This window comes from Bubalus kerabau, chromosome 19 (genome assembly GCF_029407905.1).
Source record: "Bubalus kerabau isolate K-KA32 ecotype Philippines breed swamp buffalo chromosome 19, PCC_UOA_SB_1v2, whole genome shotgun sequence".
NCBI classification, from domain to species: domain Eukaryota; kingdom Metazoa; phylum Chordata; class Mammalia; order Artiodactyla; family Bovidae; genus Bubalus; species Bubalus kerabau.
In genome coordinates, this window is record NC_073642.1 from 14690607 (window position 1) to 14717508 (window position 26902).

General features: G+C 49.7%; 1 protein-coding gene across 1 annotated transcript in view; it reads left to right on the forward strand.

Annotated features, from left to right (window-relative positions):
- Nucleotides 1-4611: 4611 nt before the first annotated feature.
- RGMA (repulsive guidance molecule BMP co-receptor a) overlaps nt 4612-26902 on the forward strand; it is a 49596-nt gene continuing 27305 nt past the window's right edge. Inside the window, exons 1-2 of the mRNA XM_055555983.1 lie at nt 4612-4751; nt 26080-26195. Coding sequence (XP_055411958.1) covers nt 4738-4751; nt 26080-26195 — 130 coding nt within the window. The 5' untranslated portion in view covers nt 4612-4737. The remainder of the gene's footprint in view (nt 4752-26079; nt 26196-26902) is intronic.

Consider the following 26902-nt stretch of genomic DNA (forward strand, 5'->3'; position numbering starts at 1 on the left):
TTGCTTACCTAACCAAAGAAAGAAAAAACAACCTTTATTTTGCCTTACTTTGGTCCTTACAGTGGTAGCTGAGATGGTAAAGAATCCGCCTGCAATGTAGGAGACCGGGGTTTGATCCCTGGGTCAGGACAAGGAAACGGTTGCCCACATCAGTATTCTTTCCTGGAGAATTCCATGGACAGAGGAACCTGGCGGGCTATAGTCCTTGGGATCGCACAGAGTCGGACACGACTGAGTGACTAACACACCATCAGGCAGCAGTGACTGGCCTGTGGGGAGAAAAGCTGCAGAGGAACAATGAACTAACTAGGGCTGCTTTTCTTACAGTGAGCGCAAGCACTGGGTTTTAGTTTAAACTTGCGTACATGCTGTCAAATATGGAAAACTGAGTGATTTTCTCTATGGAATTTTGGGGCTCCCCCCCATGCAAAGACAATGGTGATTGGCCCAATCGCCATCTACCCCCTCCCAAGTTTCTCATAACTTCCCAGTCTCTGTAATGAGAACTCACCCCATCTGACACCGACCTTGATACTCCTCTGTCATCCACTTCTGCAAAGCATTTGCATCTTCTACAGCTCTGTATCTCCCAGTACAGTCTTAGCACCCTGGGTCATGCTCCCGACAATAATGTGTCAAGATTCATAGACTCTTCTGGGTGGTTGCCCAACTCTTGTCTCTCCAAACCATCTTTCATTGACCTGCCTAAAGTGCAGCTTCACTTCCATTATTTCTCTACTCAGTAACCTTCAGTGGTTTCCTATTAGCCCTTCTGCAACCGAGCTTCCCTACATGGTGGCCCTAACCTCCTGCTCCATCACATCTCTATTCCAGCCCATAAATTCCAACTAGACTTAACCATTCCTTATTGAACTTCCCATATTTTGCTATCTCCAGGACTTTATTCATGGGGCTCCCCCCAACCCTCCGCCTGGAACACTCTCCCTGCTCCCCTAACATCCACAGACTAAAATCAAGTCCACCCATCGGAGACCATCTCCAATGACACCTCTTCCATAAAGACTTGCTCCCAATCCTTCCAACCAGTGATGAACCTACCTTCTAAATCCTATGACACTGTCCACCCCTTACCTTGTAGTGTCAACTCCAGAGAGTCTATAGCGACTTATGAGCAGCAGTCTGGCTGGAAGGGAAGGCCAGAGTCTGGCCCTAAAGCTGCGTTTGCACAAACACTCTGTGTCACTATAATTATATGAGGACAGAGGCTGATGAAATGAAAAATGGAGCTGCTGAGGCTCCGCCCCCCGCAAACCCCAGCTACTGAGACTTCACTGCTCTACCTTCCTTTCTCCCGCTGGACCGCAAGTGTCTTATGGGCAGAGGCTGTGTTCCTCAAGTAAGTGCCTGCTGCAGGGTCCAGCACAGAGCCAGCTGTAGAATAACTGCTTGACACAAAATGCGCTGGGTTTATTAGAGCAGGCAATGCCTCTGGGATGCAACCCACCCCGTGCTGCTTCTTCAGGTCTATGCCAAACAAGTTAAGTCCTCAGCATCCGCTCCCTCCTTGTGTCTCACTGAAGCCAGGTGTGGGACAGCCAGTCCCTCTCTCTTTAAGAGGCTCCTATGACAGCTCCTGACCTGCTTCTCCTTTAAGCCTCACTTTTACTTTTGAACCTGAATTTATCCGGAAAATCATGATGGAGTGGTACTCAATCCAAAGTGACAGTCAAGGTGCCAGCCCTCAGTGGAGAGTCATGCCAGTTCACTTCACAGCGCTTTGCCAGCTGGGAAGAAGCCTTAATCAGTTTCATCGGGAATTTACTTTCAGAGGGTGCGCTCTTGCCTACAGGTGCCACTGCTCACCAGAAACAGCTCCGTGCTCTACACCCCAGTAACACAGGGCTCCCTGCACTGGGGGGTGGCGCCTCTACCCAAAGGCACCAGCCCGATCAGCCTCGCCCACACGGCACACTTCCCAGCAGACTAAGGCTCACTGGAAACCAGAATCTTGCACAAGGGACCTGGATTGAGCATCCAGGGCTGTACCTATCCCTTGCAAACAAGAGAAAAGAAAAAAGTAGCTGAGAAGGGGTGAAAACCACACCCCTCCCATTTTCCTCTATAAATGTAAAGCCAGATTTTAACCTCTCCCAGCAACTCTGACACGGAACGAGAGAGAAACTTACAGATATTAGTCTCAGGCTGCATTAGACCTTCACTCCCCTCTCCACCCCTTTTTTCATAATGGCTTTAATTTTTTTTAAACTCTTGGACCCAGGTTAGCCCATTTCCTGTTCATCTTTTTTAAGGAATTCAGATCCTTTGCAGTAAAGAAAGACAAGCATTCCCTGGAACTTGATATCAGGAGTGTTTTAGATGGTTGGTTGACAGCATGTACATTTGTTCATTTGCACCCTAAACACACCCCATGGCCTCATTTAAGTCTGACTGCTCGTGTGTACATTGCGACTGCCTTTGCCTGGTTCCAACTTAATCAAGCACTTTAATGAGTAACATTCATATTCGTTGTCTCCTCCACAGGAGCGGGCGCTCATCAAGGTAAATAGCAGCTAGCTGTCTCCACGGCCTTTGGTTAAGCTGAGGATCGTCTGTCCTCATCTAGACAGTGAAACGTTTGTCCCCCAAGAAGGGAAAACCCTGCTGGGTCCTTTCCAAAGGTTTCATTTTAAAATGTTTCCACTTACAGATCTTTTTAAAATGACAAGGGAGTTGGACAAGCAATAAGAAATTGTCTATTTGGGTGATAGTGATTCAGAGATTCTTGTGGCATGCCTGTCAAGGGCTAGGCACTGTACTAAATGCTGGGGATGCAATGAGGACCCCAGTGGTCCAGACTCCTGCCCTCAGTGTGCTTACAGTCTGATGGGAGAAGGACACATTATGTAAGGGTCATGCTGACCAGTGCATAACTGCGAAGTGAGATCACTATTAGGAAGGGAAACATGTGGTGCTGGAATAGCCATCCCTAAGGAGGAGAGGTTAGAGCTGAGTTGAAAGACAGAGGAAGGAAGAAATCAGTTTTCACCAACTGTTAGGGCTGGATCTCTCCCCCTCCGGCTCCCTCTCCCAACATCTAGCACAACTCCTCTATTTATAGGTGAGGAAACTGAGGCCCAGCAAAGCTGAAACTCTTGCCCAAGGTCAAAGCTAATTATAGAAACCAGCGATCCCAACACCCAATCTCTTCCTGCTAAATCACATGGATTTTATTTATATCCCAGCTATAGACTATCTCAATGCCAATAAAACACAGAATATAGAGTTCAAACCACATCCCTCAGGACCACAAGCATAAACAACGATCACGTTTTAATGTAGATAATACCTTTTTATTTTGCAAATCCAAAGAGGTCTCATCACATCCAAATCCAAAGACGGCTTGTTTTCTGTTAAAAAAAAAAAAAAAAAAAAAAAAAAACACGCCAAGGGCATCACCCCGTCTGAAATGCTCTGACCAATTTCTCCAGCCGCGCAACGCTAACAGGGGCGTGAGCTGTGTGCTCAGGCTGACTTCAGGGCCCAGCTGCAGTTTCAGATTTTGCGGGCGATGGGGTGGCTCCTTGTGTGTCACTGCAGGGATCCGGATCTTTCTCCGGATTCCGGAAGCCTCTGGGGAATTTATCGCAGCTCAAGTGGCCGTGTTCTCGCCAGTGTGTGCGTGCGCCGCGCGGTGAAACATTTCTTTTGAAAAGCCCGTGAGAATTGCAATCCGCGCGTGTGCTGGTAAAAGGGCAGAGCAAGGAGGAGAAAGACCCGCAGCGGAGCACACCCCGACCCGAGGTGACCGCTGGGGAGCGGCTGCAAGGTGGAGGGGACGTAATATAGTCGTCTTTATTCTCTAGATATGCCTCAGCTTTGTACGTAACAATGTATTCGTGCATTACACATTTAACATACGTGTGTTGGTTTTCCAACAGAAGAGTCTTAAAACAAACATCTCAGTCTGCAACAAAGGTGTGTCTCTGGAGAGAGCAGCGGCATTTCTCCTGGAAGCGAAGGTCTATTCCAGAAACCTCAGAGCAACTGCCCCCGACCCCGCCCCGGTCCCTGACCCTTGGACCACCTTGGAAAGGATGATGGAAACGTGCTCTCCAGGGCATCCTAGAGGGAGATTAGGAAAGTTGGAGGCGCCTCGAGTGTCGCCGCACTTGTCGCCCGCGCCCCCCTGACCCGGGCGCGGTTTAAGGGAAGTCTCGATTTGCAGCGTGCGCACCCCCAGCCCACCCCTCAACCGGTGCTGATGCGGGAAGGTGCCGCCGCGGAGGACAGGGCAATCTGAGTCCGCACCTCCGCCTCCTCTCCCGCCCCCTCCCCGCCGGCCCCGCCCGCCTCGCCCCCCGCCCGCGCCCTGGGCGCCCGGCCGGCCCCCTCCCCTCCGCGCGCAAACGAACCTCGCGACGACGAGCGCTCGGCGGCGGCGGCGGCGGCGGCGGCGGGCGGGGGCCGGGCGAGGGAGGGGGCTGGCCCGAGCAGCCCGACTCGGCAGTTGTCTCCCGAGCGCCGGCTGCGCCTCCCGAGCCTCTGGGCTGGGGAAGCACTCGCGGTTCGCTCTCGGGCCGGCTCCTCCAGGCGCTCGCAGGCATGCAGCCCGGGAGCAGGCGGCGCGCCCCGGGCCGCTGCTGAAACGGCCGGGGTGGCGGGGACCAGCTCCTGCCGAGCCCCTCCCACCTTGCCCCGGGGCCGAGAGCGGCGCCCCGGCACCCCCTCTTCTCCCGCCGCCCGGCCAGCGCCACCCCCCGCGGGCTGCAGGGGCTCATGCAGCCGCCAAGGTAAGCGCGCTCCGGGAGCCTGACCGACCCGGCTCTGACAGCCCCGAGGCGCCGCCGCCGCCACTTGCCCGGGCCACCGCACCGCTTTGGTTCCCCACCTCTCCCCCCGCTCCAACCCTGCGTCTCATCTTGCTTTCATCTTGCCCAGATTTGGAGCTTTGCTGCGACTCGATCGCTTGAGCTCTTGGCAGCAGTAAAGTTTTTGTGGTTTGGTATTTGTTCTTTTTTTTCCCTAAAATGCTCTTCCCCGGCAGCCCGCAGCGCGCGCGGTTGGGCACACCCGGAGACCGTCTGTACACTGTGCGCGTGCTGGGAGCTCCGTTTCTCCCGCGCTGCCACCTCCTCCTCGGGCGGCCCTTCCGATCGGCCCGCGGGGCCTGAGACCGAGCGGGCCACCCGGCCGTCCCGCCGTGAGCCTTCACTGGCCGGACTCGCCCGGGCCGCGTCCCCCTGCCCTGCGCCAGGCTACCTAGTTAGAGCCGCGGCTCGAGCGCCGGCCCCGGGGGCATCGACGCTGCGCTCCGTGTGGGCTCGGGTCCGAGTGGTCCCTTGCCTGGAAGGGCAGGTGCGCAGGAAGATGAGGGGCTTGGGCTGAATGCTTAAGGGGTAGGATCCCGGGGGGCCCTGGTGTTCCTGAGCGGACAGGTGGACCCGGCGAGCTCCGAGCAGAGAAGGCTCCGCGCGTGGTTCGAGCAGTGGCCCATCCCAGCGGAAGCGCTGGGGCAGGGGAACAGGTGTACCCAGGGGGAGGGCCGATGAAGGGGGCTCCCCCGTGCAATTCTTGATTGCAGCCTGTTAATGTGATTGCGTTAGATTTGCTCGGACGTAGAGTCAATTCCCCCAGATTTAGATTTTTTTTTTTTTTTTTCTGATGGGAGCCTGCGAGCTGCTATTATGTGATGTGGTTTCGGAAGGCGTCGGATTGTATTTATTTTTATAAATCGGGTGTCTTGCGGACGGATTAGGGGACATCGCGCCATCTAGCGGAAATGATGAGCCGCGCGTTTCTTTTAGGCCTCGAAGTTGAATGTTCTCAAAGTGGAGACTCGGGGCGTCTCTCTGGGCGGCAGGAGCTAACCCAGGGACGAGTTTTCCCCGCTGTGTTTATTTACCTTCCGGCTGAGCTGAAGCGCAGCGGCGACAGAGCTCCGCGCACCCAGCTCACGGGTCAGAATTGCAGGTCGCACTGAGTGTGGCAGGCTTTCACCTGGAGAAGATCCGTCACCTTCTCCTTCTGGCTTAAGGGTCCTCTCTCACAAGCATAGGGCTTCCACCTGCCAATGCTGGAGGCGCACGAGACATGAGTTCCATCCCTAGGTGGGCAAGATCCCCTGGAGGAGGAAATGGCAACCCACTTCAGTATTGTTGCCTGGACAATTCCCTGGACAGAGGAGCCTGGCGAGCTAGAGTACGTGGGGTTGCAAAGCGTGGGACATGACTTGGCGACTGAGCACACAGCACAGACATGACCTAGAATGTCACCAGGGTGAGCCTGTGCCTGTTCTCTGGACACGTGTCGCAGAAATTAGCAAAACCTGTGCCCCGACTGTGATCTTCTCCTGTGCATCACACACACGAATGATTTGTCAGGGGAGTCTTGAGCCCTGACCCCCTATAAAAGAGGTGGGCTGTGCTCTGGAGGGCAGCTGAAGGAGAACTGGAAAAGAGTCTGGCACAAATCCATCCAGAAGAGATATACTATACAAAAATGGCTTTTTTTTTTTTTTGCACAGAGACTTTCTGCTGTCCCACTACCAGGGCAAGCAACTAGCAGGCCTCCCTTATAAGGGACACGATCGACAATTAGCAACTGGGGCAGACTTTGTTGGATGGCAAACAGAGCGGACAAAGGCTGTGGGTGGGGCACCCACACAGCCAGGCGGGCTCCACCGTCTCCCGGAGCCTGGTTTTTGCTGCCACCTTCCAGGGCAGATGATATTAGCAATGCGCTGGACTCTCCCTGTTCTGAAGAGTCAGCTGGTTCCTTGTAGAGCGGTGTGGTGCTCTCCTTGTGGGGAGGGTCCTTGCCCCCTCGAGAGCCTCTGAGCTGTGGTGGTGGTGAGGGAGGTCCCCAGCATCCTTTTTTCAATAACCCTGCTCCCACCCTTTCCCTCTCAGATGGCAGACAGGCGCCTATGCTCCGAGCAGACATTCCAAAGGAGAGGCGGCTTCTCCGCCCACTCCCCACACTATCGCAAACTGTGTCCCCCTTTGCGGGTGTTTAGTTAATAACTAGATTTAAGACAAAAAGGGTCTTGCCGTAACCTGGCATCTTATTCAAAGAGGGCTTCTGTGACCTTCACTAGAAAACCTGTCTGCTTTCTCTCCTTCTAAGCCTCTCTGAGGCCTGATTCAATCCCTCCCCAGTGTGTGTAATAATACACAGCGGAGGATGAGAAGCCCCTAGTTCACATGCCCCTTGACTTGGCTGTTAAACCAGCCCATGGGGGCCAGATAGAGGAGTCCTTAGGTGAGGAGATACGAAACAAAATGATCAGGCACGGAGCGTTCCTAACACAGGGACGGGGCGGCGGGGTCTCAAGTCACTCTCACAGTGATGCTCGCTGCTTCTAGGGAAGCGGTCAGGAAGAGGTGCTGACATTTCCGCCTCTCAAAACTGATGCCTAGAGAGGTGGAGAGGTGGAGCCAAGGTTCTGCAAGTTTAAAGGGCTTTTTTCCCTTCAGCCTTGCTACCAAGCGAATTAAACTCAAGCACTTGCTTTTGCCAAGTGTGGTCCCCAAATTAAGTCATGTCTTAGAGGGGTACTCTCTCCCAAAGTCTGCCACCCAGGAAGAGAGGCAGGATATACCCAAATGAAACTGAGCTTGAACAGAGTGCAGGCTTATTGCCACCTCTTCCGTGAAACAAAAGGGCACCCCTCCTTAAAGATCACTGTTCTAGAACTTGACTTATAATATCAAGTGTAAGTTCACCCAACTTTTAAGTGTCTGCAGTATCCTTGTGGCTCTCCGGGAGAATGGCTTTGCTTTTCAAACAACATTCATTATTCATTCAACAAACTTAACAGAGACTTAACTTGAAGAGGGGAGATCCAGCGTTTCAGATGACAGGCCTCTCCTTTCCTCCTTTTGACTGAGTGACAGTTTCAGCCTCCCTTCCCTTAGCAGCGTTGCTCTGAAGAGCGACGAACAGGACGGTGGAAAAAATTTAAGGACTGCCTTGCCCAAGTGTGCAGACAAAGTCAGTCAGAAGTCAGTTTCCTTGGTGAAAAAATGAACATCTTTTACAAGGATGACAGTTTCTTAGCCAGATCTGACCCATAAGGAGAAAATGCGATATCACATTAGAGCCTAAGGATCAGGAGGCAAGAATGCCCACTGAGGTGTGAAACTTTATAATTCTAAGGGCTAGAGGAAAGAAATTTTGTGATTTGGGCAGAAATTGGGAAAAAATGCCAAATGCAAATATCTTACAGCCCCCTTTGAAAGATTTAAGAATTTGTCTCTGTGGCTTAGAGGGTAAAGAATCTGCCCACAATGTGAGAGACTCAGGTTTGATCCCTGGGTCGGCAAGATCCTCTGGAGAAGGGAATGACTGCTCACTCCAGTATTCTTTCCTGGAGAATTCCATGGACAGAGGAGCCTGGGGGGGCTACAGTCCGCAGGGTCACAGAGAGTCAGACATGATTGAATGACAGTTTCATCGATTCTGCAGCCGTTTTGGAGAAGGAAATGACAACCCATTCCAGTATTCTTGCCTGGATAATCCCATGGACAGAGGAGCCTGGTGGCCTCCAGTCCATGGAGTCGCAAGAGTCGGACACGACTTAGCAACTAAACCACCACCACCAAAAGATTAAAAGTCACTGCTACTAGACAAACATAAATGCATGCTACATACCTTATAAAATTATTATATCCAGATTTACTACAGTAAAGAATGAAAGTGCTGCAGACACTGTTTATGCAGAAAACTAGGATAAAATTGCCAGTTGAGTTTACTTGTCTTTTTTCGATTGTTTTGTTTAAAGCAACACTCCAAGATGAAGAGCTTTCAGGAATCAGGATCCTGGGTTTGTCAGAGTCTGAAAATCTGGCAGAAACTTGAAAACAAAAGATTCCGTCAACAATCTGATAAAACACAGCCAAGTCTTTTAGATTCTGTGTCCTTCACAGGACACGCAGCAGGATGAGCGTATACGAGTACCAGTGCCCTAAAGTTTGTTCACTTCTATCTCACTAGGGCATCTTGTGGGCTTCGCAGGTGGTGCTAGTGGTAAAGAGGCCACCTGTCAATGCAGGAGACAAAAGAGACTGGAGTTCAATGCCTGGGTCGGGACGATCCCCTGGGGGAGGGCATGGTAACCCACTCCAGTATTCTTGCCTGGAGAATCCCTTGGACAGAGTAGCCTGGCGGGCTGCAGTCCCTGGAGTTGCAAAGAGTGGGACACGACTGAGTGACTGAGCAGACCTGCATGCACAGGAACAAATCTGCTGGGCTGCTGAGGGTTTAGCTAAGCTACCCCGTGGTATCGCTGCCTCCGCATCTGTTTTGTTTGGCCAGGAGGGCTGTGGGGAGCTTACATTGACACCAGCCCCCTCATGCAAGTGCACGCCCAAAATAGCAGCCAGGGGTCATGATCCACAGTCTCTCCTTCTCCCCAGGACCCACCCCTTTAGTTGAGACTCCCTTCAGGCTCACCAGAAGCCCACATTTTTGGTTTTAATTGACCAATCTGGCCTTAGGTCAGGAACCCCAGCACCCTCTACCCACAGCCCCTAAAGGCGTGTGCCCCGAGTCCTGTCTCTCTGTTCACCCTTGGCCGTGACCTCCCTGTGTGGCCCCCTGAGGTACACCAGGTCCGTCCTGCAGGACCTGTGAGTGGCCCACGTCCTTATTTCAGTTCGTCCCATGGTCTTCAGGTGAGCCGTGGCTTCCCACCTGGCAGCCGGTGCTCCAATGGCAGTGGACACACCCCTCATCAGAGTGGGGATTTGACAGGTCCTCGCGCAAAAGCACGTGCGGATGCGAGTTTCATTCACAGAGTTGTAACAGCTACCAGGTTTCCTCAAAACAATGGGTACCTTGAAGAGAGTGAGAATTCATGTTTGTTTGGAAGTTTGGGTACATGACTTTCATTTGTGTGCTGTGCTGTGCTTAGTCACTCAGTCATGTCCGACTCTTTGAGACCCCATGGACTGTAGCCCACCAGGCTCCTCTGTCCATGGGATTCTCCAGGAAAGAGTAATGGAGTGGGTTGCCATGCCCTCCTCCAGGGGATCTTCCCAGTCCAGGGATCAAACCCAGGTCTCCCTTATTGCAGGTGGGTTCTTTACCGTCTGAGCCACATTTAATTTAATATCCTTTATGGAAAAGAGGTAAAATATAAATAATAAATAGAGTTTTAATACAACTCTGTTTTCTCACATGGGCTTCCATTTATGCAAGCACAAAGAAATACAGAGCTTTTAGGAGTTCCTGGGTGGTCTTATGGTTAGGATTTGGCATTTTCACTGCTGTGGTCCAGGTTCAATCCCTGGTCAAGGAACTGAGATCCTGCAACCTTCGTGGTGTGGCCAAAATTTAAAAATGGAAACTGTAGAGCTTGAGGACTGGCTCACCTGTAGACGTGAGGAGGTCTGTGATCGCTTCCCTCACAGGTCCAGACCTGCTAATAACCCCTCACTGCTAGGTTTGGTAGGTCATTTCTGCCACAGAACAAGGAGTTCATGGGAGCTTATGTTGTTTTACATCAGTCAGTACAGCTAAAATAGTTTGAAAGTCAAATTTCTGAATGCCAATTTCAAAGTGCTCCCCTTACTCGCCTTGGTTTTGTGTCCTTGGGTATCTCAAGGTCATATGGTAAGGAAAAGCTTGACACGACCCTCTTCAGACATGTGGTGAGGTTATAATTGCTTTGATTTTTCTCTGCTGAGAGCATTTTGATAGAGGAGATTCCTAAACTCCAAGCATCTGGTTTCTTCATGAGCAAATAGATGCTATTGTCAGAGTCTGCTGACTTGAGGGGTGCATTGCTAGGGAACGTATTGCTCCCAAAATGTACACACCTGGGCCAAGAATCAATGAGCGTAAAGCAAACCCAAGCCAAGATGACACCGAAACCGAACCAAGGTGGCGCCCAAGTCTTCCCGTTCTGGGTCAGTGACCAATCTCTAGATGGAAGCCCAGCTGATTTTGAATTTAACACAGACTCTGAATGGCTTGAGGTCTGAAGGGACTCCAATGAATTGATATTGTAGATAGCATTCCCTAAACATCTTTTTGTGTAATATTTACCTGTCGGTCAGAGGCTGTCAGCTTCCCAGGTGGCTCAGGTGGTAAAGAACCCTCCTGCCAATGCAGGAGATGCAGACAGGAGATGAGGGTTCAATCCCTGGATCAGGAAAGATCCCCTGGAGGAATAAATGGCAACCCACTCCAGTATTCTTGCCTGGAGAATTCATGGACAGAGGAGCCTGGCGGGCAACAGTCCAAAGGGTCTCAAAGAATCAGACACGACTTAGCAACGGAGCATAACACACAGAGGCTATTAAGCCCAGGTAAGTGCTCTATGAAAACTCTATGAAAACTTGACCTAAAAATACCTAAAAGACAGAAAAAAACCTCTCTATTTCAACTTCCTATGTTTTTGTGGGGATACAGTAGGGGAGATGGTTCGGGAAATTTTTTCTTTTCTTAAAATATTTTAATATCTTTGTTTGTTTATGGAAAACAGTATATCTCTAAACATATGTGCATCTATAATCATGAGCCATCATTATATATATGGAGTGTATTATATGACTAACAGGGAAAAGTAAACCCTGGTGAAAATGTGAAATAACTATGATTTGGTGGGAAATACACTGGACTTGGCCCCACAAGACCTGGGTTTGAACCTCTCCCTGCCATTTATATTCTCAGTGACCTTGGACAAGTCACTTAATCTCCCTGAGTCTCAGTCTCCTCATTTTGAAACAGCTGTGTCCATCACTTTGTTGAAATGACCCTACAGTCACGTGGGAGACTTTGTCTTATAGTGGTTGCTCAACAAAACTTGAGTATAACTGATAATGCACTTAGAACCCACCCAGAGGTCAAGGTTATCTGCAAGTCCTTGGGGACTAATTCAGAAAAATAAACTGTACCCCAATATTCATAGCAGCATTACTTACAAATTGCCAAGATGTCAAAGCATCATTTACAGCAACATAGATAGACTTGGAGGGCGTTATGCTAAGCGAAGTACATCAGACAGAGAAAGACAAATACTGCATCATACCACTTATATGTGGAAGTTTAAAGATACAACAGACTAGTGAATATAACAAAATAAGAAGAAGCAGACTCACAGGTATAGAGAACAAACCTGTGGTTGTCAGTGGGGATGGGGGAGTGGGAGGGACAAAGCACTGGGTGTGAGGCTATAAGGATGTGTTTGTGCAACATGGGAAATAGAGCCAATATTTTGTAATAATTGGAAATGGAGTGTGACCTTTCAAAATTATATAAAAAGTAATTTTTTAATTTAAAAAACAAAATAAAAGTCCTTGGGGAATTCTGTGGATTTCCCCCCAATTCCCACACATCTAAAGGCTTGTAACCTATAGTAGATACTTTGTTACAATCAAAACAATGGTTCTTATTGGTAATATAAGAATGCTGCTGCTGCTGCTAAGTCACTTCAGTCGTGTCCGACTCTGTGCGACCCCACAAACGGCAGCCCACCAGGCTCCCCGGTCCCTGGGATTGTCCAGGCAAGAACTAACATTGGCTATTACTTATCAACACTTACTCTATTCCTAGCATCTGTTCTAAGTGGTCTATCACTGTGTTAACTCATTTAATCTTCACAATAACCCTATGAGGCAGCCAAAGTATATCCCCATTTTTCAGTTGGGATAACTGAGCTTTAGTATCTGTTCAGACTTTGTGTTCTTGGCCAGCGTGCTATACTGACTCTCTAATGTAAAAGTGAAGACATTCCGTCAGCCTCCAACAAATTAAAAAAAGAAAACCATGGTGGTAGAGAAAATGTCACATAAAGCAATAGATTGGTTTTTTCCTAGATTGGCACCCTTCCCCGTCACCCATCAGCTAGGGATCTTCTTTATTTCAGCTTTGCATTAGCCATTCTAAACAGTTTTGAATTTGATGAATAACTTGGTTATCTGTTCCTATTGCTAAATGCCTATGGTATTTGTGTTTGGCACCAACTTACTTGTTCATTAATCCAAATACCGTGGCCTTCTGCTGGTTGGGAGAGATGCAGACGCACTGTCAGTTCAAACAGTTGCCATTTGGTGGATAAATGGGTCCAAGCTGGTTCTTCTCCCAAGAACTTACTGGAATGAGAAGAGGAACATACTGGGTGGCCTGTTCTCCCTTATAGGAACCTGGGGCATCTTAGTATAGGCACCCAAAAGTTGTTTTAAAACAAGAGGCTACTAAGTGTTTTCAAGGTGTGGTTTCAGGTATACGGTCATATTGCTGGGAATGATTGCTGAAGAACTTCATGCTGGCACTAAAACATACAAATGTCACCTTTCAAATAACATTTCCTACTTGCTCATCAACATTTCGCTTGGGGGAACCCAGAAATGGTCCAGATGGGGCCCCAGAGTGGCTCCTCAGAGTCAGGTGTGGGCAAGGCCATTTAGTTACAGAGCTAATACCTGGTCACTGAATCCCTAGAGATACCAGACTGTGAAGCTGGGAGACACCACCCCCCAGGGGAGTGGGGCACCCAGGTCATGATTCTGTAGATTGAGAAGCTGCGGATCCAGAGATAGGATGGGACAGGGGCCACGCAGCTAGACGTAGAACTGCCCCAAACCCCAGGCCTCGCTCTTTCTCCATATCCACTTCAGTGTCTAAAAACTCTCAATCTCGGACTTCCCTGGCAGTCCAGTGGTTAAGACTCCGCACTTCCACTTCAGGGGGCACAGGTTCGATCCCTAGTGAGGAAACTAAGATCCCGCATGCCGCACCGTGCTGCCAAAAAAAGAAAAATAAATAAAAACTCTCAATCTCAACACTGACAAGTAAGCAATTCACAAATGCTATCACTCTGTACTGACCTTTGTAGGCAGAATTGGCAGCTGTAGACCAACTAGTAGGTGTGGGCTGGAGTCACGGACAAGAACTGGAGAGGAAAGTGAGGAAGACTTTCATAAATGAAACTCCAACTATATACTAGTTGACAATCCCATCTAGGGAGAAAGGGAAGATGTAGCAAAAGAATGAATAAAGCTACTCCAGGAGCTTACTGAGAGTCTCAGCGGTCAAGAAGGAGAGGTACAAACAGATGAAAGCAGGGGCTTACATTATGGAAATGTAACCCCAAAAACTGTTAGTAGATCATATGAAGGCCTCCAGCTCAGCCTGAGATGAGACTGGGGCATCTCAAAGGGAATCCTTCCTTCTGTCCTGAGTAAGATGAGCATGTATTAATAGATGGACAAGGGTCAGTAGAGGCAGACAGAAAACCCACCATCTCTGTGCCTGGGAAGGGGCCAGTGAGCTTATCAGAGGTGGCAGGTGACGTCTGGGAGTCACCCAGACCTGTCCAAACCCCACTCAGCTAGCTGGATGACCTGACGCAGATTACTTACGTTCCACCGTGTGCTGCTGCTGCTAAGTGGCTTTAGTCGTGTCCGACTCTGTGCGACCCCATAGACGGCAGCCCACCAGGCTCCCCCGTCCCTGGGATTCTCCAGGCAAGAACACTGGAGTGGGTTGCCATTTCCTTCTCCACCGTGTAAGTTGGGGTAAATGTGGATTTACTAACTTACAGATGAGAGAAGACAGAATACATGTTTTTGAAAATGGGAATTAAGTCCAGGAGAAAAAGAGGATATAATTTTGTAAAGGCAGTTGGCATTCCTCACGTGGACTATTTTATTTATTTTCATTTATTTTTAAAGTGGGGTATAGCTGACTCTGCCGACATAGGTCCATATAGTCAAGGCTATGGTCTTCCCGGTGGTCACGTACAGTTGTGAGAGCTGGACTGTAAAGAAGGCTGAGCACCGAAGAACTTATGCCTTCAAACTGTGGTGCTGGAGAAGACTCCTGAAACTCCCTTGGACAGCAAGGAACTCAAACCAGTCAATCTTAAAAGAAATCAACCCTGACTACTCACTGGAAGGAGACTGATGCTGAAGCTGAAGCTCCAGTATTTTGGTCACCTGATGCAAACAGCCAACTCATCACTGATGCAAAGGACATGAGCTTGGAAAGACTTTGAGAGATGGTAGCAAAAGAATGAATGAAGGGAGGCCTGGCGTGCTGCAATCCCTGGGGTTGCAAAGAGTCGGACACAGCGGGGCGACTGAACAGCAACAGCGACATAGCTGGTGCACAGTATTATATGTTACAGGTGTATAACATAGTGATTCACAATTTGTCCAAGTTATTCTCCATTATTCTCCATCTATAGTTATTACAGAAATTGGCTATATCCCCCATGTTGTACAATATACCTTGAAGCTGTATCTCTTAATTCCTTACCCCTGTCATGCCCCTCTCCACTCCCCTCTCCCCACAAGTAACCCTTTGTTGGCTCTCTGTAAATCTGAGTCTGCTTCTTTGTTCACATGGACTGTTTTATATTTAAATCTCTCTCTACGGACATATATCCCCTTTAGCTGGGGAACTCAGTTCTTAGTCTCTTCAGCTCCTGCCATGAGTGGAGGGATTTACAGGGCTATTTCACTGAGAGACAGAATGAAATAGGAAGTACCTGCTGGGGAGGGAGCATTTGGGGGCTTGCTAAGACTTTTTGGTAAAATGATAGCTAGCTAGCTAGAGAAATCGATTGATTGATTGATTTTATGTGTGCTTATTGCATATAGAAATATCTAGAAAGATACACATGAAACTGTAAATAGTCATGACCTCCAGGGATAGTGAATTTATTTCATTTAACAGGAAATTGATTTTTTTTAATGTATGTATAATACTGTTTCAATTTCTTGAAATAAATTTGATGTTAGATGGAAGGAAACAGAAAGTCCAGGAAATTTGCTCTCTCTGTGTTTTCTTTAAAAAAAAAAAAAATCCTTTTTATATCTCTCCAGCATCATGAATATGCACATACATGTCTACCAGCAGGGGTGTGCTTCTGGAAGGTTCTGGGGCAGACACTCCACACAGATGTCCTATGCCAACCTGGTCCTCCAAAGAGGACCTCTGAGCAGGGGACTGGAAGAAACACAAGCTGGAATCAAGATTGCCAGGAGATATATCAATAACCTCAGATATGCAGATGACACCACCCTTATGGCAGAAAGTGAAGAGGAACTAAAAGGCCTCTTGATGAAAGTGAAAGTGGAGAGTGAAAAAGTTGGCTTAAAGCTCAACATTCAGAAAACAAAGATCATGGCATCCAGTCCCATCACTTCATGGGAAATAGATGGGGAAACAGTGGAAACAGTGTCAGACTTTATTTTTTTGGGTTCCAAAATCACTGCAGATGGTGACTGCAGCCATGAAATTAAAAGACGCTTACTCCTTGGAAGGAAAGTTATGACCAACCTAGACAGCATATTCAAAAGCAGAGACATTACTTTGCCAACAAAGGTCCATCTAGTCAAGGCTATGGTTTTTCCTGTGGTCATGTATGGATGCGAGAGTTGGACTGTGAAGAAAGCTGAGCGCCGAAGAATTGATGCTTTTGAACTGTGGTGTTGGAGAAGACTCTTGAGAGTCCCTTGGACTGCAAGGAGATCCAACCAGTCCATTCTGAAGGAGATCAGCCCTGGGATTTCTTTGGAAGGAATAATGCTAAAGCTGAAACTCCAGTACTTTGGCCACCTCATGTGAAGAGTTGACCCATTGGAAAAGACTCTGATGCTGGGAGGGATTGGGGGCAGGAGGAGAAGGGGACGACAGAGGATGAGATGGCTGGATGGCATCACTGACTCAATGGATGTGAGTCTGAGTGAACTCCGGGAGTTGGTGATGGACAGGGAGGCCTGGCGTCGTGCTGCAGTTCATGGGGTCGCAAAGAACTGGACACGACTGAGCGACTGAACTGAACTGAGCAGGGGTGCCAGCCCACGGGGCAGTCCCACGTGCTTTGTTGACAGGTGGAATTTTGACAGATGGTGTCGCAGTCCTGAGGCCACTAGTGATGTAGCTGTCAGCATACCTGGTGCTAATGACGTCTTGCTCTGCAGTCAGTGGTCCAGTTCCTTAAAGAAGCTACTGACAGAGACCCCAGTTCTGAAAGACTCCCCAGCCTTGTTAAGTCCCACGTTGATTTGTGGCAACCGAATGGGAAATAAATATGAGGCTCCTGAGACACCACACAAACACCACTCTCAAGAGTCCTCAAAAGTAGAATTCTTCATCTCCACATCTGACTGCCCCCCCGGGGTTCCAAGAGGGGGGTGCCGAACTGTCTGCTGCTCATCTGAGAACCCCCAAAACCTGCTCAGAGCCCAGTACTCAGTGAATGTCTGTTGAATGAATGAAACAGAAAAACTGATTAAAAGAATCTGCCTGGTAGCAGTGGAGGGATCTTACTAACCTAATCATAGACATTAAAAGACATGTGAAGAGTATTAGTTGTTCAGTTGTGTCCAACTCTTTGCGACCCCGTGGACCATAGCCCACCAGGCTCCTCTGTCCATGGGATTCTCCAGGCAAGAATACTGGAGGGGGTTGCTATTCCCTTCTCCAGGGCATCTTCCCAACCCAGAGATTGAACCAGGGTCTCTTGCATTGTAGGTGGATTCTTCACCCTCTGAGGCATCGGGCAAGCAAAAGACATGTCCAAGAGCAAATAAAATCTGCTAATGTGTTTTAAATCCATTGAGAGGTTTCAAAGTGAAGGTGAAATATTCATTCAGTTTCTAAAGAGAGCCATTGGAATGTCAGGGAAAGGTGTGTTTCAAAAATCCATTAAAATATTGTAAAAAAAAAAAATCTGTGTGTTTTAATTAGTACAAATAAGCATCCCTCAGGGTGAGGGACAGAGCTCAGAACCAAGAAAGCCATGTGCACACAGAGAGAAAGGAAGCCTGAAGCAAAGGGAAAAAAAAAAAAACCAACAAGATAAGCCAAAACGGGAACACACTGTAAGGCTTTCCAGAATCAACGGTAAAGAGGTTTTTTGATGCCAGAGTAAGGACAGTGAGAACCAGACTTTGGAAGAAGAGAAGCAGGGAGATTCCTGTGTCGTCATGGCAACAAACAGGTCAAGGAAAGCCTGGGGCCCTCTACCCCAGGACCATCTGGAGGAAAGGGAGAAGTGGCAATTAAAGATGGCAGTCATATCTCGGTGGCCAAAAAAGGCAACTTTCCTTCCACACTGGCCCTCGCCCAAGGGCGTACATGCCGGGCCTCCTGCCCACAAAGGAAGCCCACCCATCCAGGAAGAATCACATTTAATAGTCACTTTGGTGGAACAGATACTAAAAGGGTAGTGTCAGCAGGTACTTTGTAAAGTCCTAATTAACTGGCCAAAGCACAACACACTTTCTGAAAAGAGAACGTGAAACTGGACCAATCATCTATTAGCATTCCTCGAGGAGGTAGAAATAGGCCTGGAGAAACACAGGGAAGAATTATGTTTAGACGTTCAAAATTCCTTCTGACAAAGTTCCACCCCAAAGGTCATTTCCAACAGTAAGTTCCTCCAGAATGCAGGGGGAAATCGCCATGAATCGGAATTGTCCTTAGAGATAGGAAACAAAAAATATGATAAACAGGTACTTTTCTAAATGAAGAATTATAAACAGTGGGGATCCCCAAGGATTGCCAGTGCTCCCAGACTTTGTTTAAATGTCCATAGATCATCTGGAGGAATGAATGGTTCCAGGCCTGCAGATGAAATGGTTCCAGACTCTGTGGAGAGATGGCAAACAAATGGTGATTAACTGCAGGACCAGTTTATGAGTTTACAAGAAGATGCATATTAAGCTTTCGCAGGGGCAAGCCTCATCCAATGCACTTAGGAAAACATAATCCAAATTACAAAAATAACGGACTGTGTCCAGGCTGTTTATAGCTCCCAAGGAATCTTGAGGGTCTTTGCAAAATGTTTGTTTGCTAAAGGCCATGCAGGACCAAGCATTCAGAAATGGTATTGGACGCTAAGCCAAAAATAGTGCTCTCCCTGGGCTCTACCCAAACCTGGCAGTTTTATGACCTTCTTCTAGAGAAGAATATCTCAGAACTGTAGGAAGGTGAGTAATCACCCAAACAGAAGGCTTTCCCAAGAAGCTGGCCTGCTTCGTTCTTGAAGGATGTCAGCGTGGAAAGATGAAGCCAGAAAGGTGATATGATCAAAAGTCTATAAAACCTTAAAGGTTACGCACAGATTGAACTGCTCTAGTTCATCAAGTCTGAGATGGCCAGACTCAGTGTAGCCCTTGAAGTCTTAAAGACGAATTTGAGCTGTATGATGCAGGGAACTTAAATCCGGTGTTCTGTGACAACTTAGAGGGATGGCATGGGGTGGGAGGGAGGTTCAAGACAGAGGGGACCATGTACACCCATGGCCAATTCATGTTGATATATGGCAGAAACCAACACAATATTATAAAGTAATTATCCTCCAATTAAAAATACTTTTTTTAAAATAGAGGAATTTGAGGGATAATTACGAAAGAGGATTGGGTCCCACTAAACAACTGAGTTCCTCAAAATGTAGTACAGAGAAAATTTACTCAAATGTGAGGAGTGGAGGAGGCTCAAGAAATTTTGCCAGTAAATGAGTTTTTCCAGCCAAAAAAAAAAGAGTGCCATTTCCCACTCCAGGGGATCTTTCTGACCCAGAGATCTAACCCTCGACTCGTGCATTTCCCGCGCCTCCTGCATTGGCAGGCGGACCCATTACCACTAGCGCCACCTGGGAAGCCCAGTGGATTAAGAGCCGTTGACAACACAACAATGGAAATTGTGACAGACTATTTTCTTGGGCTCCAAAATCACTGCAGCCATGAAATTAAAACATGCTTGCTCCTTGGAAGAAAAGCTATGACCAACCTACACAGCATATTAAAAAGCAGAGACATTACTTTGCCAACAAAGGTACGTCTAGTCAAAACTATGGTTTTTCCAGTAGTCATGTATAGATGTGAGAGTTGGACTATAAAGAAAGCTGAGCACCGAAGAATTGATGCTTTTGAACTGTGGTGTTGGAGAGGACTCTAGAGAGTCCCTTGGACTGCAAGGAGATCAAACCAGACACTCCTAAAGGAAATCAGTCCTGAATATTCATTGGAAGGACTGATGCTGAAGCTGAAACTGCAGTATTTTGGCCACCTGTTGCAAAGAACTGACTCCTTGGAAGTGACCCTGATTCTGGGAAAGATTGAAGGCAGGAGGAGAAGGGGACAACAGAGGATGAGATGGTTGGATGGCATCACCGACTTGATGGACATGAGTTTGAGCAAGCTCCAGAAGTTGGTGAAGGACAGGGAGGCCCGGCATGCTGCAGTCCATGGGGTCACAAAGAGTCGGATACAACTGAGTGACTGAGCTGAACTGACAACACATCCCTGCACTTCTGAGGATGGCAAAAATACTTCCTGGGACCAGTATTGGACCTTAGCTTTCTCCCGGTTGGTCAGAAATCTGCCTAGACATGAGAAGACCCAAAATCAAACCAATTTCAGCAAAACTAGAACTTTGTTGGCTCCCATAGCTGGAACAGGCTCTTAGGTGGCTCCGAGGAGCTAAGACAAAGCTTCAGGGAGAATCACATGCTAAAGAGTGGTGTGGGGACGGTTAGCCCTGAAAATCTCCATCAGTTCCTGAAAAGCTCACCAGACACAGTTCAAGTTTAATAATAAAGATATATATATGCCAATGCTGCAGATACAGCTTCAACCCACAGCACTCATCAACACTTGCCTTCCTGTCAGATTACTATCCCCAGATCCATCCTACAGAGAAATCAGAAATCAGAACTGGGCGCTTCCTCATGGCAACAGTCTCAGGACAGGTGCTGATTGGTCAGCTTGGGTCACATGCCAGTCTCTGCTTTAGTGAAAGCGATCATTGGTTTCTCTGTCTTGCCTGGACTTTAAGTCCAAGAGGATGAACTGATTGACTCAACCTGGGTCTTATGTGCACCCAAGGTTGATGGAGCGTGATGGAACTTAAAACTTACAAGTCCCTACACATTTGTCACCTGGGAGAGCTCATTAAATATGCGGACACCCAAGGCTTTACCTCCTGAGATTCAAATTCAGATGCTCCAAGTGGCGCCTGCATGCTAAGTCGCTTCAGTCGTGTCTGACTCTTTGCCACCCTATGGACTGTAGCCTGACAGGCTGCTCTGTCCATGGGATGCTCCAGGCAAGAACACTGGAGTGGGCTGCCATTCCCTCCTCAAGCGGATCTTCCCAACCCAGGGATCGAACCTGCGTCTCCTAAGTCTCCTGCTTTGGCAGGTGGATTCTTTACCACTAGCACCACCTGGGAAGCCCTGAGTGGCGCCTGGGCATCTGTATTATTGTTAAGTCCCCTGAGATGGGCTACCAAAGGAATAAATCCCTCTTCTTCAGGAGGCTTTGGGTGGCTCCTGATTCCTAAAGATGCACACCCTAGCAGAGCATGTGCTGGCCTTGCAGAGGCTTTCCCAGGCTCGTACTCTCTCTGTAGCCTCACTTCTTTCTCCTATAGCCATCATCAAGATCTTCCACCTCCTCAGACAAGCCACACCTTGGTAAATGGTATCTTTGGTGTTCCTTCTACCTGGAAGCCCTGCCCTGTGCCTCCTCCCTTGCCCACCATCTTCCCCTGGCACACACCCACACTGGGAGAACTTCCCACGCTGCACCCAAGAGTGGGCTGGAGGCCCCCGGTGCCTATGGGCCTCCCTGTCAGAGTCTGTTATTCCTTATTGAAAGAGATTCTTAAGTTTTATCTGTCTTGCCTTGACTTGCCAAGCCCAATGTGGACTTACTTCATTGGCATGAAAGACACATACAGCATGTCAGGGATGGGGTTTGGTGTGCTTGGCTCTGCAGTTTATTAGCTGGTAATTGGGTGAGTACTTAAGTTCATCCAGCCTCAGTTTCCTCATCTGCAAAATGGGGATCCTAAGAGAAACTACCTTAGCGTAAAGTGTCTAGAAACGTAACGCACTTAGCCGGCACCTGACATAATATGAGAGCACATTGAAGCATGAGCCATTTCTATTATCATTCCTTTCTAAATTGTATTTATTTATTTGGCTGTACCGGGTCTTTGCTGCTGCGTAGCCTCTTCTCTGGTGGTGGCAAGCAGGGGCTGCTCTCTAGTAGCGGTGCACGGGCCTCTCATTGAAGCAGCTTCTCTTGTTGCAGAGCACAGGCTCTAGAGCGTGGGCTCAGTCCTTGTGGCCTGCGGCTTAAAATTGTTCTGAGGCATGTGGGATCTTCTCAAATCAAGGATCGAACCTGTGTCTCCTACACTGGCAGGCAGATTATTTACCACTGAGCCACCAGGGAAGCCCCTGTTACTATCATTCTTACTGAAAATGAATCTTTGAAGACATCTTGCAAGATTTTGGGTCAAGCCTTCCCCGGGTAGTCAGCTGTTCACTTCTGACCTCTGCTTTCTCCCCTCACCTTTCTCTAATATCAATTTCTACCAGCAGTTCAGAAGACAGGAGTTACCTTATTGATTGCTTTGTCCCCCAGGGACTAGCATGCTCTAGTCCTAAATATGTATTTATCGACCGATGACTCAGGCCCTGGACTTGAGAACACCCTGTTCATACCCCAGAGGCTGGGGAAGCCAGAAATCCCTGTCCCAGGAGGGCTTCAACCTTATGTAGACCTTGCGTTCCAGGAGCCCTCTGCCCATTCATCACACAGCACCACCACCCCCCAAGGTGGAAAGGGAGAGATGGAGGGATGATGGTTCAGTGGGGCCGCCTCCAGAGCCAAGACTGAGGGAAAGGGAGCTGAAGCATGACAGTCTCCAGGGAAAATGCACAGGTGGTCAGAAGGTAACGATAGCTGTTAGTCTTAAGTCAGCTACACGCGGAGTTAAGTGAATTTCTATAGCAAACGGAGTGCTAAGTTCCCAAACCCAACATTTCAAGAATTTCTTATTTTTGCAGAGAGCCGGGGAGTTGTCAATAATAAGCTGGTTGGTTTGGCCAGTATAGACAGATTCCTCAAGGTCAACACAACCCCATATTGCTCTATTTGTGGCTGGATTTCTCTTCATAGTCTTAGCTGTGTGAAAGCCAAATCTCTACTTTTACGATGTCCAAATTCAGCCTCACACATCTCTCCTTGTGAGAAGGAAGCCCTTTGTGTCCCCTGCCCAAATGATGCCCTTATGCTGTAGGAATTGGATCTCCTCCCCAAATGGCGGCCAGGCCCCAGCAGGAATGCTGGGGCGCGTCCACGGCCCAGTGTCCCTCCCAGATTGTACAGGCACACCTCATATTATTGCACTTCACAGACACTGCTTTCTTAAAAAAAAAAAAAATTTGAAAGTCTTTGGCCACCCTGCATCCAGTAAGTTTATCGGTGCCATTTTTCCAACAGCATTTGCTTCACAGACTTTGTGTCTCTGTGTCTCATTTTGGTAATTCTCTCAGTCCTTCAACCTTTTTCTTTACTTATACATTTGTTAGGTGATCAGTGATCGTTGATGTTACTCTTGCAAAAAGACTCACTGAAGGCTCACTCAATGGTTAGCATTTTTTAGCAGCAAAGTATTTTTGTTTGTCTTGGTTTTTTCAAATTTATTTTAATTGGAGATTAATTACTTTACAATATTGTGGTAGTTTTTGCCATACATTCACGGGAATCAGCCACAGGAGTACATGTGCCCCCCATCCTGACCCTCCCTCCCACCTCTGTATACCAGGGCAAGTGCTTAGTCGCCCAGTCGTGTCTGACTCATTGTGACCCCATGGACCGTAGCCCACCAGGCTGCCCTGTCCATGGGACTCTCCAGGCAAGAATACTGGGGTGGGTTACCATGCCCTCCTCCAGGGGATTTTCCCACCCCAGGGATTGAACCTGGGTCTTTTATATTTCCTGCATTGGCAGGCGGGTTCTTTACCACCAATGCCACCTAGTATACATATTGTCTTTTTGACATAATACGAATGCATACTTAAGAGAGTACTGCTGCTGCTGCTGCTAAGTCGCTTCAGTCTTGTCCGACTCTGTGCGACCCCATAGACGGCAGCCCACCAGGCTCTGCCATCCCTGGGATTCTCCAGGCAAGAACCCTGGAGTAGGTTTCGCCATTTCCTTCTCCAATTAACAGAGTACAGTATAGTGTAAACAACTTTAATATGCATTGGGAAGCAGAAAAAAAATCACATGACTTGCCCAGTTGCTTTGTACGTTTGTATTCAGTTGTGATCTTGGGGTGACAACATTATCAGCCTGCCCCTTACAGACGAAGACCCTGAAGTGTAGAGGCTCAAAGTCCTGCAGCCAAAGGCCCCCACTCTTGGGCAAGGACAGTGCCTGCAGGGCCTGCTCACAGGCCTCCTTCTCAGCCTCCCTGCAGGGTCCCCGAGTCCCATTCTCTGACCTGGAGACGCTGCAGCTGTGTGGGGGTGGGGCTGCTGGGAATGCTAATGGACCCTTTCTCTCTCATTAGCGAGAAGCTTTAGAACTAACTTGTGAAAGGCAGGATCTAGGGGAGGGTGTTAATTGGTGGACCTCAAAGGTGCCTCTGTGCAGCCTGGTTCTGGGCCCGCCTCACTGTGTTGGGGTCATCCTGCGATTCTAGAGAATAAATTGTGGGTCTGGCTCCCAGTCCGGCCGGGCCTGAGAGGAATGCAATCTGAGATCTGGATTTTGAGGTGGTGGCCTTTCCCTAGACAAACCTCTAGCATTTTGCCAACCAGGGCTTAAAATAAATCCCTTCTTTTTTTTTTTTTTTTAGGGGGGAGGGGGTAATGATAATTAGAGCCTGTTGGACTGAGACCTAAATTTCTGAGGGAAGTATGGTGGTGCTCCAGATTGTAAGGGCCAGCAGTGGCCATCATGGCATTTTGCCCTGAGGGGACAATGGCTGGCTTTTGCCCCGTGGCCTGGCTGCTTGAGCTGTTAAGTCCTCTTTCCTACCTGTTTTGTGGAAGCCAATTTCAGCACTTTGACTGCTTCCGGTTGCATACAGACCTAGGGTCCTCTTCCCCTCGCCCAGAGCTTTCTCCGCTGCAGCTTCACTCCCTTGAAGGCCGGCAGCGTCCCAAAGGCAGACACGCAGCCCTGCGGCCTTCGCGGCCGGCAGCGAGTGACCGACTGCCGCAGTGCTTAAGAGAAACATCGGAGTGGGATAAAAACTCAGAAGTCTTTTTCAAAGAACCAGATGAGTAGGGTTGGAAGTGAGGTGAGGGGGTCGCTCAAAGAGTTTGACTAAACACACTTGCTCCGGCCTATTTGTGTTCCATCCAAAAGGCCTTTCTCAGGGGACCTTGCCAGTCTCTTTTAAATAGCCCAACAGCCGCAAGACAGCTGCGAGGTCTCGGGAATCTTGAGGAGGAGACATTTTACTCCTGGAAAAATAAGTGACCAAGTTAAAGGAAGTCACCACCCTGATGCCCTCCCAGGAGCGGCCTTGGTGGCCTTGCCCTGGCAGTGCCCGGTGTCTGGGCCCTGTGCACGAACCGCAGTATCCACGCCTCGGAGTGGGCGTGGGGGGGGGTGGGTCGCTACCCTGCCGCCTCCGTTGGGCGGGGGCCCCAGCTCGGGGGCCACGGGATGGGGGGTGGGGAGATCCGGAGGGCCACCCACCCGCCCCACCCCGGACACATCAGAGGTGGATTTTTCAGCCTCCTGCACCCGGGACACATCGGAGTGAGAGAAGAGCCCGGGTGTCATTGGCGACTTTGGGACTGCAGTCTAGTTGTAAAAGGGTCCTGGGGTTTTGGTGGTGTTTTTTTTTTTTTCAAGCTCAGTTTCTACTTAGGTTGGCCACTTTTAGGGAAGAAGGCGGGGGGCCGGGGTGCCGTGCGGCCATCCTTGCACTCTGCGGGGCTTGGCCGTCTCGGAGGGTTGGGGCCTTTCCCGGGTGTACAGCCGCGGGGTTCGGGGCGCCGCGGCGCGCCCACAGTCCCCGGCTTCCCCGGGTCCCCGAGGCCAGCGCCGCGGCGCGGTCCCCGCCCAGCTCCTCTCCGCCCGCCCCCCGCGGGCCGCGCTGAAATCCGAGCTCGAGGGGGCGGGCCGCGCGGCGGCGGGGGCCGTGGGGCCGCGCCGACATTGGCGGGGAGCCGGGCGATGGCTGGCGAGGGAGGGGCGCGCGGGGCGGGGGGGCGCGCCGGGCGCCCGCGGCCGAGGTGGACCGAGCCTCCCGGCTCGCAGCTCCCGCCGGCGGAGCGAGGCCGCCCTTTCTCGGCAGCGTGATTTATCTGCTTCTTCTTTTTCTCCTGAACTCTTCTTCCAGGGAGAGGCTAGTGGTAACAGGCCGAGCTGGATGGATGGGTATGGGGAGAGGGGCAGGACGACCAGCCCTGGGATTCTGGCCGACTCTCGCCTTCCTCCTCTGCAGCTTCCCCGCAGGTAAGGCACTGCTCCAGCCCGGGAACGGCCGGCTGGGCGCGCGGGGCCCGCTCCCCAGGTCTCCTCGCGGCGCCGGGCCACAGGTCTGCGGGCGAGTCGGAGCTCAGGTTCGCCGGGCGCCCTCGGGCCACCGCCTCGCGTTTCCACGCCTCTTTGTTTCTCCCGCGTCCAGCCGAAGGCGCGATGGATGCGCGTGGGGACCTGGGGTTGGGGGGGAACCCTCTCAGGTTGTAATGAGAAAGAGCCAGGCGGGGAGATCACAGTCGCCGGGGACGTCTCCCAACTTCCCAGAAAAGGGGGTACCCGGGACGTTCCCCTTAGGGGCCCCGGAGAAGTGGGAGAAAGGGAGGCACGGACTCGGATCCGGGGGGCACTTTCTCTAGCTTCTCGTCCCGCAGTTTGCAGACCTGTCCGGTGCCCAGGGGTGGAGCCGGGGGCGCCTCTGAGGTCCCCGCCGAGCCCGGACCGCCCCCTCCCGCGGGACCCCGTCCCGCCCCCACGGGCTTGCCCACGCGGGGAAGCCCACGGGCTGGGCACCGCCGGCCCCTTGTTCCTGTGATAACATCCCGCGTCGGCCCCTGTTTGTTTTTATTGTGTCAGAAAGGGAGAGAATTTCAGAATTAAAGCTGAAAAAGCCCATCTGTTTCCAATGAATCCCCCATAGTTTTTCACAATGTTTTTGGCAGATCGCTGCTTTCAAATTCCTC